At 41.1% G+C, this 13,245-nt stretch overlaps 1 protein-coding gene across 4 annotated transcripts in view; it reads left to right on the top strand.

Annotated features, from left to right (window-relative positions):
• The window catches only part of STK3 (serine/threonine kinase 3), a 248,534-nt gene that overhangs the window by 99,897 nt on the left and 135,392 nt on the right, over positions 1-13,245 (top strand). For all 4 annotated transcript variants that reach the window (XM_075582648.1, XM_075582650.1, XM_075582647.1 and 1 more), the window contains exon 7: positions 9,308-9,445. In XM_075582648.1, the coding sequence (XP_075438763.1) occupies positions 9,308-9,445 (138 nt within the window). The remainder of the gene's footprint in view (positions 1-9,307; positions 9,446-13,245) is intronic.

Here is a 13,245-nt window from a genome sequence, read left to right on the forward strand (position 1 = left end):
TGCTGGGGGAGCGCGGGTTCCACAGTTCACGTATATCTGCCTTATTGCATATCCGCCTTATTGCATACAAAGATAAGGCTGTGTCCCTGTTATACCTACTTTTATTCTGTCACCACGGTGTGTGAAATGAAAACTCCAATCCTATGTAGACAGACACAATATTTTTATTTTGTTCTTTGACAAATTACCATTACTATTTCCTCATTACACGCATATTTTTGTTAAATACTTGTTTTCTCATTAGGGTGCTAGAAAGGCCTGTAGTGCATGGCCGTGCTACTGTTATTTAATTAAAGAAATGGTTTTTTTGCATGTGCTTTATGAATGTCATTTTCTAAAGACTGTTATGCAAATAATGATCATTGCTACTTTGTAAGATAAATGAATCCGCATAGTTTCCTGCCTTTTGTATGAGCCCTTAATGAGACCAGTGGGTACTGCAGATCTGTGATATTTATTATTGTGATTTTCACACGTGTGCATTTGTCCTTTAATTGGAAAAAGATATTACACCTGTATATGATGCAGTTAAAAATAGCAGGGGAGGACTGAATTCTTTCAATTTATTGCATCGCCAGCATACAGTATGTTACTGGGGCTTTGAAAATCGAGGTGGAATATCCCCTGTGAGTCAGACAAAACCGCTCCCGACCTGTTCTACTTGAATGGGCAAAACGGGTTCAGGTTTTCTGATACTGTACTGCTTAATGTTCTGTGCAGCAGAAAACTTTAATTCTAGACCATTAAAAAAAAACAAAACAAAAAAAATTTTGTCGGACTCTCTTATTTGTTTAATAAAATAGTGGCGAGAAAAAGTTGGTGAACCCCTTAGGATTTTCACATATTTCAAAGTTAAAATGTTATTAGATCGTAATTGAAGTCCTAATAACAACTAAAGATAACTTGATCAAACAAATGACACAAAAACATGTTGGAAAAAGTATCATTTATCCACAAAGGATTAAACATTCAATATCCATGTGTGAAAAAGTATGTGATCCTTTAGAGTCAGTACCTGGTGACGCCCCCTTGAGCAGCAATGACTTCAACCAAGTGTTTCCCGTAACTGCTGGTCAGTCTCTCACATCGGTTTTATGGAATGTTGGCCCCATTCCTAGTTACAGATCGGCTTCAACAGCGACATTTGAGGGCTTCTTTGCATGGACAGCTCGCATTAGGTCCTACCACAACATTTCAATGGGGTTTAGGTCTGGACTTTTACTAGGCCATTCTAAAACATGGAATGTCTTCTTCTGCAGCTATTCTTTTGGAGATCTTTTTGTACGTTTAGGATTATGGTCTTTCTGCATGACCCACTTTTGTTTCAGCTCACAGACGGCCTTCCATTCTCCGCTATAATCTTCTGATAAAATGCAGAATTCATCGTTGTGTCAATGATGGCAAGCCATACAGGTCCTGAGGCAGCAAATCGGCCACAAACCATCACACCCACCACCATGCTTGACGGTTGGGATGAGGTTCATCTGTTCGAATGCAGTGTTTAGCGAAAACCAAACATAACGTTTCTCATTCAGGCCAATATTTTCTACCTTTGACTCATCTGTCCTGAGAGCATTGTTGCAGAAGTCTTGTGGATCATCTATGTGCTCTTTGGCGATTTTCAGAAGGGCAGCAATGTTCTTTTTAGAGAGCAGTGGTTTCCTCCTGGCGATCCTTCCATGAACACCGTTCTTGTTCAGTCTTTTTCTGTTCGTTGAGTCATGAACACTTACATTAGCGAAGGCGAGAGTGGCCTGCAGATCCTTGGATGTTTCTCTGGGGTTCTTTGTGACTTCCTGGATGATTTGCCAGTTTGTTCTTGGAGAGATTTTGGTAGGACGACCGCTCCTGGGTAGAGTTACTGTGGTCTTGAACTTTCTCTATTTGTAGACTATCTGTCTCACAGTAGATTGGTGGAACCCCAAATCCTTAGAAATGGTTTTGTAACCATTTCGAGACTGATGAGCATCAATAACTGCTTTTCTGAGGTCCTCAGAGATTTATTTGATCGGGGCATGACGTGTTTCCACTAACCTGTATGGTGAAGACCAAACTCACAAAGTTTCTGATATGTATATAGGGTGGGGCCTCCCACACTCCCACCTGGAGATCTACCCAATTATTTAAACACCTGATTCTAATTCACTTACGTTTTCACATACCCTGACTTTAATTACTCATTGTTTGTCTAATTCATACGTAACTATTTTTAAAAAGACACCGAACATTATTGGATATTTAAGAAATGACTGGTTTGATTTCAAGAAGGTTATCATGGAAAAACGAAGGCATTTCCGTAATTATCATTGGGTTTCACAAACTTTGAATCACAACTGTAGCTCTGATTTGCAACTCTAGCAGCGGATCTTCATAACTTAAGCCCTTGCACCATCCGATATTTACTCATGCTTTTCAATCTAAACTTGGAGTTCCCTTGGCTGGCTGGACTCACCTGCTCTCATAGGGTCATTTCAGAAAATCAAAATTAAATAAATAAAAGAAAATGTGCTCTTATCCTCCCCACCCCCCTATTTAAAAATAATAAGGTAATTTATTCGATTGAAGGGAGGGGGTTGGCCGTGCTTATGCTTTCTCTCATAAGAGCTTGATTTGTTTTTGCCTGATTTAATATATTTCCTTAAAGCAACATTGTGACAGAGGAAAAGTGACATGCTCAGCTTCTGCACAGCCAGTCTACAGTGAACACTGCTGAGAAAAATAGGAGTGAAAACAGAACAAACATATGCATAGACATTGTCTGTAGATTAGGCCCCCTAAACCCACAGACTCTCCTTATTCATATAATAATAATAGCATGTTCTTGTATAGCGATGGTAGTTTTTATGTAGCGCATTACAGAGACATTTTGCAGGCACAGGTCCCTGCCCCGTGGAGCTTACAATTGATGTTTTTGGTGCCTGAGGCACAGGGAGATAAAGTGACTTGCCCAAGGTCACAAGGAGCCGACACCAGGAATTGAACCAGGTTCCCCTGCTTCAAACTCAGTGCCAGTCAGTGTCTTTACTCACTGAGCCACTCCTCCCATATTAAGCTATGACAAATGTATTTATCTAGTGTTTAGTGTAACATTTAATTGATTCATGGAACAAATAAGTTGTATTGATGAATTTTCTCCAGCTTGTTTTTGTTTCATGTGCCGTTATTAATATTATTCAGATGACTGTCCGTATTTTCTGCAAATCGGAGAACCCCAATGTCTCCTGCGGGTGGTGTGTTTTTTGTTGTTGAAGCATTCAACCTTTAGGCAGAAGGGCCGAAAGAAGAGTGTGTGAGACGCATGCTGAATGTGATAGTCCGTAAGCTCTTGTGGACAAGGACTAGGTGACCTTATGGTCTCGTACTGGTACAGTACTCCTCTTCCCACTGTGACTTCTCTGTAACATTTTCTGCGTGTTTGTATTGCAAGGTACTAAACTTGTGGCGTTTGTCATTAAACAAAATAACGTTTCTAATTTATTGTATTTCGTATTAGAATATGAGTAGCCTTGCTGTCATGTCAATTGTATCCTGATGTTTCAGCACAGGGAAGGCCAACTCCAGTCCTCAGGAGTACCAACACGGACATTTTTAAGTACCCTATTTCCTCGATTCTAAGACGCACCTTTTTTTCGATTTTCACATGTCTGAAATCGGGGTGCGCCTTAGAATCGATGTATTAAAAAAATGAAAAGGGAAAAAAGTGCCTACAGTACTAATCCCCTCTTTTCACTTACCGTGTTTCAGGAGAGGTCCCATGTCAGCGGATGTTGAAGCGGGCGGCGGCGGCAGAAGAGGTCCCACGTCTGCAGATGGTTGAAGATGGATAGCTGGCGGTTGTGCAGCGGCGGCAGGACAGGTGCCAAGTCTGCAGGTGAAAGAAGATAAGACAGTGGGCATGTGGTGGCAGCGGCGGCAGGAGATCATAATAGCAGGAGAGCTGAGCAGAGCGGAATAGGGGAACGGCTTGGGAGGTGCACAATGTAACACCGGAAGTTGACCGGTGTCTGAATTCCGGTTACACAGTGCACTCTACCCCAGTCGTTCCCCTATGCCGCTCTGCTCCTGCTATTATGATATCCTGCCGCCACCTCCCGCCCGCTGTCTTATCTTCATTCACCTGCAGACTTGGGACCTGTCCTTCCGCCGCCGCACTCCCGCCGCAAACTGTCCATCTTCAACCATCTGCAGACGTGGGACCTCTCCTGCCGCCGCCGCCCGCTTCAACCTCCGCTGACATGGGACCTCTCCTGAAACATGGTAAGTGAAAAAGTAATTTTCCTCGATTTTAAGGGCCAAAATCAATTGTGCGTCTTACAATTGAGGAAATACGGTATATCCCTGCTTCACTACAGGTGGCTCAGTCAATGACTGAGACACTGATTGAGCCATCTGTGCTGAAGCAGGAATATCCTGAAAACCTGACGGGTGGCTCTTGAGCAGTTGTCCACCCCATGCCTCAGATGTTATCACAATGAAAATAATTGTGTGTGTGTGTGTATTATTTCTAAACAGGTGGGAGGTAAGGCTGCTGAAACTTTAACATCATTTCTGTTCGTTCAAACTACAAAATCCAAAGGTGATACTTTTCATAGTACCATTAAGTGATGTCTTAAACCCTGATAACATTTATGACATCTCAGATTGATTGCAGCGATTAGTAAATTTTAGTGAACTTGAGTGACCTTTGTGTAATAAAGAAACCGTTCAGTAGTAAACTTGAAGATCGTAGAAATCAAGATAACAGGATTCCTGTAAACAAAAGTTTTCAATGTAATCAAATCTAGTACAGTGATAAAGCTGATGTTTCTGATCACCGCCTTCGTGGTTACAGTGCCATAAACCATTCTAAATTCGTCAGCAACGTATGATTTTAGTATTTTTTTAAAGCCTTTTTTTGTACAGTGGCTCTCCCATTTATCAACGCCGTGATAGTTGTAAATAATTTTTAAAGAAAATCGATTCACAAAGTGGCAAAGGGACCTTTCAAGCAGGATTTGCAATGCTGTGGTCACTTTTTTACACGCATGCCGTTTTTTTCACCAAGCGCCAAACCTGCGTTAACTCCTAATGAATGGAAGTCGATGTGTGATATCCCACATCAGTGCGCGATGAACCTCCTTGGTAATTTGCTGTTTCCTTATTGCTTGCAAAGCCTTTTATTCGTTTCTGATGGTAACATTTTGAAATGTACATTTTTTGAGTATATAGTGACATTTACAGTAATGTTACAGTCCTTTATGTGTAACGAAACATATGGATCCGTGGCTGATACTATACACCTCATACATCGACCGTAGCTCTTTGTAGACGCACTTATTAGAACGCCCTCCCACTGTCTGCATTCTTCCAATTTACTACTTAGATTGTAAGCACTTTGGGGCAGTGACTCTTTTTCCTAATGTTACTTTTATCTCTCATGCGCTTATTCCCATTGTGTTATATTATTATACCACGTGTATTACTGCTGTGACGTGCTATGTACATCTACAAATGAAACTCTAGAAGACTGTGTCGCGAAGAGCCTGGACAAACAGCAGCGCTACATAAAGGGAGCCGTTTCTACAATACATGTATATGTCATTTTTTTCCAGCCTCTACATTGCAAGAGTTTGGTTATGGTCAAACGTATACCACTAAACTCTTGCAGTAGCTTCTTATGTGGGTAGTGGAGCTGCTATAAGCAGATGGTGCAATAAAAGTGTCCCTAAACCCGTGGCTGTTTGTTTAAAGAAGTTACTTGCTTTGGTAACTATTTTATTTTGTTTCTTAAGGGGGGAAGTCGATGGATAACCGAAGCAAGGACTGTCCCCTTTAAGCAACCTATTAAAAGAGCAAATCGAACACACAAATAAATAAAAAATTTCCTGTCTTGGTCAACATTACCATGTTGACATCCCAGTTCTTCCCTAGATAAGATAAAGTTTTTTATGCTGTCGGTGGGGATTTTATCCTTGTCATTCTTCCATAGGTCTAAGCTTCTGTTTTTTCTCTTTATCAAAACTGCTGACTTGAGAAATATTTGCGGTAGTTATTTCTTTTATGAAGAACCACGACTAGATAAGGTCTAGATAAGACTCTCTTGGTCTTTTCGAGTTCAAGTAGAATGTTTACTCTTGCAAAACGTGTCTTTATCTGTAGCACGATTTAGAGCTTGGCTCATATCACACATTAACCACAGGAACGTAGATTAGTGGTGCTAAACTCTGATCCCCAAGACCACCCCCCCCCCCAACACGTCAGGTTTTCAGTATATCCCAGCTTCAGCACAGGTGATGACTGAGCCTGTGTTGAAGCAGGGACTATTTGAGGCACCTGTGCTGAAGCTGGGATATCTGGGAAAACCTGACCTATTGGGGAGGCTTGAGGACTGGAGTTGAGCACCTCTTACATAGATGATAGGGTGACCATTTATGCGAGCAAGAAGACTTTGGGCCATGCGTTAGATGTACTGAGCAGTGACCGTTTGTTTAGAAAGTTGTCTCCTGTTCCCATACACACATCACACACACATCACACACATCACTTACTCCACTTACTCCGCATTTAAACCCTTGCGCAGATTTCATATTCAGAGAAATATTGTTTTTTTTTTTTTTTTTTACGGACGTCTGAACTCTGCTCAAGTCACGGCAATTGCTTCAAAATGTTAACGCATTTAATTGATTTCTTAAGCTGTTATCATATACAAATGTCTACCTACTGCTCTCAAAATCTGGCGGGTGATAAAGTTCACAAGGTGCATAAGGGAAAGGGGTATATACAGTATGTGTACAAAAGTGTTTAAAAGGATTCAACCGAAAGGATCCCTTATATTGCACTCACTCGGAACATAGAAAAATGTAATCCAAGGGCAACAGTATCACTTAAATGATACTTTACTCTAAGGCAGGGGTGTGCAAAGTGGGGTGCGCAAGATTTTCCTGGGCGGGGGGTCGCGGACGGTTGTAGAGGCCCCGCACTCTTCCCCAAGGCATTTAAATTAAATGCCGGGGGATCGCGTGAGGCCTCTGGAACTCACTTCCTGGGATTCAGATGCGTGATGTGACACGTGGCGTCAAATGATGCTGCGGGGTCACGACCCAGCGGCGTCATTTGACGCCTATTCTATGTTCCCAGTGAGTGCAATATAAGGGATCCCTTTGGTTGAATCCTATCAACCACTTTTGTACACAAGCTGTTATACCAGTATGTATTGTATATTCAAGGGAGTTTTTTGTTGTACTTTTAGGTCACTTAAACGTTCTTATCCCCCTCCTCTACGCCACACAAACGATAGAGCACATCTAGCAACTCCCCGTGTATTAAACCTTGGTGCCCAATGGCTCCAGGCAACTTACCCTGTTCCCCACATCCACAATTATTTTCCACACTGACTCCATGCATAACAGAATTTTGCAGGGTCCCAGACAATAAATAACAAATATATCACACACACACACACACACACACACACACACACACACACACACACACACACACACACACACACACACACACACACACACACACACACACACACACACACACACACACACACACACACACACACACACACACACACACACATTAGTGATATTTTCATTATTGATTTCTTGGTAGCCACATTATCCTTATGGTCATAGCTGGAAAATGGGGTAAATAGCTGCAGAACTGCTCCAAAAACATCACGACTCCTATTCATGAAATAAAAAACTTTATTGAGCTGCTCATATTGCTGGAACAACAAATTGACCTCACAGCTCACCTAATTTAGAGCCGATAGTAAAGACTGGTGCATACAGGAGACACATATTTAGAACCAGAAAGCACAAGAGGGATGATGAAGAAATCGCCCAAAGGTCTCTGTTTACGGCACTCTGTCAAATCACAAGGATACACGTACGACTTAATAGTCCAGTATATAGGTATGTATTACAATTGATGTAGGTGACCAGTAGTAAACGCTCCCTACATAGTAGAACAGCGGTATACTAATAAAAGCCAAATGGCCAAAAATAATAAAGTTTTATTAATTGAATAACAACGAAAAATTGATATATGTTCAATGTTTTAAAATATATCCCCTAAAAAGTAGGTGGGTAATCGCTTATCTTTATGTTTGATTATCTTTATGTATGATTATTCCACAACCACAATGGTAGTTAGGACATGATTAACCCAATGATTAACCCATATTACTGGAACCCCTGCTCCTGAAAAGTGCGTTATTTGGTATCAATTTTTCCACAGTGTCGGCGTCAGGCAGCCGGGACATATCACCTTGTTGCTTTCTATTGACTGGAGGGGGGGGGGGAGGGTGGCGAGGGGAGAGGAAACCATAGAGATTGGGGAAGTGCAGGTGACATATGGGGGACCCCCAGTTCAGGTATTTATTAAGAAAAACAAACACAAATGAGCAGCACAGACTGCTTCTCTAGCATGACTTGCAGTTGTCGTAAAGTGTCTGTCAAATGCTAATCGCTTGTGCAGATATTGACTTAGTAGGAAAGAATACATTTTCTGATAAGGTATTGTGCTGCTGTATATCGATTGGAAAACCTCAGATACAAGTTCTACAGTTTAACACTATTGAATGTACGAAAAACCTTATAACATCTCAATGTGTTGCGGGAAATGTGTGATATATATTGGAGTTGCTGCAGAGATAACACGTACAGTACACAGCTGTTAAAGAAGGTTTGTGTTTTTTTTAATTAATTTTTTTGATAGCTACTGAATGGCCGTTAAATTTAAATTAAGATTATCAGGAGATAAAGCTACAACTCGACATATCAAAGTTCACAGTAGATTGTTGGTTTCAAGGACGGCAAATGAGGAACTCGGCCAAAACGCAAGAAACAGCTTGAAGCTGCTTGGGAAATGTGCAGTTGCAACTAAGCAAAGCACTCGGCCATGTAACAAATATACTTTCAATGTAATGGTCGTTTCATGATTCGTTATTCTTAACAGCATTGTATAACTTTTTTTTATGGTGTTGTGACAAGTTAAGGCAGCGCAGTTGCTAGGAAAACAGAGGCCCAAAAACATCACAATGCATACTGCTTAAGTAAGGACAGTATGTCCTCTGCTACGTCCAGTTGTTGGTAAAATCATAATGGTGTCATTTTGAGAGGTTCCACAAATATTGTACATGTTGGCATATCTAGGAGTTTCTTAACCCTTTAGAATATAATATCTTACTATAATCTTATCATTACATTATAGTAAGACCGTACGATTAAAAAAAAAATATATATATATATATATTTGTACTTTTTTTGTTTTTTTATTTGTAATTAACATTCCACTTATTTCCTCTTTTGCGTAGGCAATTTTCATGATTCCCACAAATCCTCCACCAACATTTAGAAAGCCAGAGCTCTGGTCAGATGAGTTCACAGATTTTGTCAAGAAATGCTTGGTGAAGAATCCAGAGCAGAGAGCGACTGCCACCCAACTTCTGCAGGTATGTGCACTAAACCCACCCACTGTCACTCACCCCTTTTTCGCTGCTAATTGGGGAAAGACAGATGCGACCTGGAGTGCCTATAACAATTGATATATAATACCTGTGTAACCCTCCTTGCCCGTACGGAGTTTACATCAGTTGACCATGCACACGGCGTTACTCAGTCTCTCATACCTTGTCAGGGTGCTGGATCCGTGCAGGTTGGGCGTAGATGCGCTGATGGAATAATGATGGGCGGCAGGAAATGTTATAGTACAAACAGGAGCTTTATTAACAGCCATTGATGATACCCGTCACACTTTGTCACACTTAACTCTATTCGCAGTTAGGATATATTTGTAGTGTTTATACTATTTGCTTCTACCCTTGGTACATTAATCTTAATACTCTCTAGGGAGGTACTGAGACTTTTTTGGGCCAGGTCACTCTATACCATGTGAGGGGAGAGGGCCCACACAGTTAACCCGTTACGGCCATTAACTCCTTACACTACTAGTATTTCCTAGGGGCTGGGGGAGACTACACCTGGTAAGTCTGCTATTCTGCATCTTCACATTTCTGAAACATGTTTGTTGAATTAAACATCTCATCTACTTAATAAACTTTTTGTAAACTTTTAATAAGTAACAATAATGGTTACCGGGCCAGATGTAGTATTCAGAACCATAGGGCACCTCACAGCCCATTTAGATGAATGGCCTGTAAAAGCCTTGAGGGTTAGCCATGCTCTGTGAATGTGGCCCACAGTCTTGTGTGCAGGGCCGGCTGGGATGTTTGCTGAGCTTGGTGCGGGGCATCAGCTCTTACCTTCTCCATCGGCATCATCTGGCAGCATCTCCTCCTCCCGGCATCTCCCCCTGCATAGTCCAGTTATCACGACTCTGTCATGGCAACTCGATGCCATGACGTTACAATCTTGGGACATCATGGTGCCATGAGGCATCATATTGTCATGGCAATGGCAACGTGACACCATTGGACATCGTGGAGTCATAATGTCGGGCCCTGCAGTAGGGGATGCTGCCGGAGAAGATAAGCGACATACAGAGGCCTCGCGCTCTCCCCCGGCAATCAGTTTAAATGTCGTGGGGGAGAGAGCAGGGCCTCTGTAAGCGCGGGGCTTGTTGCAGTGGCACCGCTTTCACGCCGGCCCTGCCTGTATGTGGACCTTTTTGTAAGAGGATGACGATGCTGGAAAAGCTATGCATTGCTACGCTCTCTTGCGCTCCAGGTCTGAAGATGAACGCATACTTTTCAATTGTGTACCTTTTTCATTTCCCCTGGTACTGTGGAGGGGCGAAAAGCTATTTTATTGTATAGTGAAAAATAGAGATAACGATCTCAGGCATCAGTGCATCTGAGTTAGGGATAACAACACCATAGATGAAAGTCTCAAATGGATAAAGGACAGGTATATATAGAACACACCAGTTCGTATGACTTGATAGACTTGATAGAAGAACTCATTGATGGGTTAAATAATGCCTGTAAGTGGAGCACTACCAGAATCAACCACTGTTGTGTTGGAACAGTAGTGATTCAGCATGCCCCTATAATAGGCAAAACCCTAGAGTATAATTCTCATCACTTCAATCTTCATGAAGAAAAGATTGTACTCGCGTTACTGGTGTGTACCGTCCTTGGATGCGTGCGTCCAGCCGAAATGTAAACGGAGAAAGTTTCCACATGGAAAGAAAAACGGAGCACAGCAAATGCCAAAATAGTCTGGGGCTAAGCAAAGGTGGTAATAAAATTAATCTTTATTGATGGTGAACAACATGGCGGAGTGTGGATATACCTCTAACGTGTTGTGCGCTAAGATAGCGATTTGTCAAAGAGTATTTATTGTATACTGGGCTTTCAGGTTCTTTGGGGAACTATATCTAGCTTGGTTGCCATTATCAACAAATATATAAATAAAAATTTACAGTAAAATGACTTGCAAGCCTTTACTACCATTATGTACTCCTGTTTTATCACCGTCAATAGAAGAGTAACCCTGAGTGCAGTGGTGAGCAGTGCATTTTCAACACCTTTCTAGTTGCAAGAGTAACTTGCACTTTTAAAGCAGCAGTTTTCACCGTTCGACTATTTGTTTTTCCATTTTTTTTTGTTTTTTTTTTGTTTTTTTTATAACTTGCTTGGACCAGGTAAGGTTAAACAAAAAAAAAGATATGTAATTTCTTTGGGGGTATTATTTCTTTAATAGGAGTAGCTAGTTTAAAAAAAAAAAAAAAAAAAAAAAGGATCTTGTATGTATAATGGTGAGAAGAAAAGTTGCAGTTCACTCGCCACCTCCGTCCCGCCTTCTCATGGTAATTTCACCTTTCGGGACCCCCTAGTTTCTGAAATACTTTCTGGGGAACGTGCTGCCGATACTTCATGGAAGTTTAAAACCCCCCTTGTGACGCAGGCCAATAGGAAACCGCCACAAATGACATTGTTGCTTCCTATTGGTCTGCTTGACGCAGATATTTAAACCACCATTTAACTTTTCCTTGGAGGGACGACTTCGCCGGCACCTTCCCAGGTACAGTAAGTATCTCAGGAAGTAGTAGGTGCCCGGGCTGAAATAAACGCTCCGTAGATACCCTGCTTCCTATACATGTAAACAAAATAAAATAATAGAGTGGGCAGAACTGCTCTTTTAAACCTTACTATTTCTGCATTTGTGTCGCACCATATACGGATATATCAGCCTTTTAATAATGTACATTGTTGTCAAACATTACAGTGAGCCTGTCAAAGTCGCTTGCTAGGTTGTTCCATACGGGCACAGTTATTATTCAGAGGGCAGTTCAGTTTACATTCTGGTGTTTTATATACTTTTTTTTTCATGTGTTGGCAATAAAAAAATCTTCATGGTGTTTGAAGAAGATTAAAGGATGTTATATCTAAGCAGTTGCTTATAGTGGTTGTTTTTTTGGGGTGTATTTTAGTAGTGTTGCTGGATCCTCGGAGTTAATTAAAAAAAAAAAGAGAGACGCTGATGGAAAAACACCCAGGAAATATATGGATGCTCCTGGCTTGGCATTCATTATAATTACTCATGTTTCAAAAATGTGGTCTTATTCCCAACTCTATAACTCATCAGTATTTACCATATGCTTTAGATTTCTAATAATGTTTTAGGAACATTTAGGGCAAAAAAATAAATAAACGTTTTTTAATTGCATTTAACAAGTTTCAAGTAACTTGGGCCTCGGTAATGTAAACCAGCGTATTGGTGAGGCTTTGATTAAACATTAACATTAAAGAACACAAGGAGTCATTTAAACTAGGAGCATGTCTTATCTGGGAATAAAACCCCCCATGCATAAATATATTTATATACGTGTGCATTTATATGTACCCCTGTACTGTAGGTATATGTGTGTTATAAATACAAATATAGAATATATACAGGGATTTTTTTAGAAGGCGCCCGCATGTTGTGCAATGAAATGGATGTGAGTGTGATGCCATAAAGTTACAACAGTAGATAACGAGAGCCCTGCCAAGTGTGTGTGTGTGTGTGTGTGTGTGTATCTGTACCGTGTTAGCCGAGCTTAATAGTGTCAAAAACAAATAGTCGATACCGTTCTGTGGCTAACGTTAGCCACAGAATGGTATCGGCTGTGTGTGTGTGTGTGTGTGTGTGTGTGTGTGCGCGCGCACGCACGCATATGTGCTGCATTGCTAATTTTAAAACCTGTGATCTTTTGGTTTACATACAGGACACCTACAAGCTCATATTGACAAATCTAATACAGAGTGCTTTTCCTGGTAATGTACAGGTTAATAAAAGCTTCAATCAG

This window comes from Ascaphus truei, chromosome 2, assembly GCF_040206685.1.
Source record: "Ascaphus truei isolate aAscTru1 chromosome 2, aAscTru1.hap1, whole genome shotgun sequence".
NCBI classification, from domain to species: domain Eukaryota; kingdom Metazoa; phylum Chordata; class Amphibia; order Anura; family Ascaphidae; genus Ascaphus; species Ascaphus truei.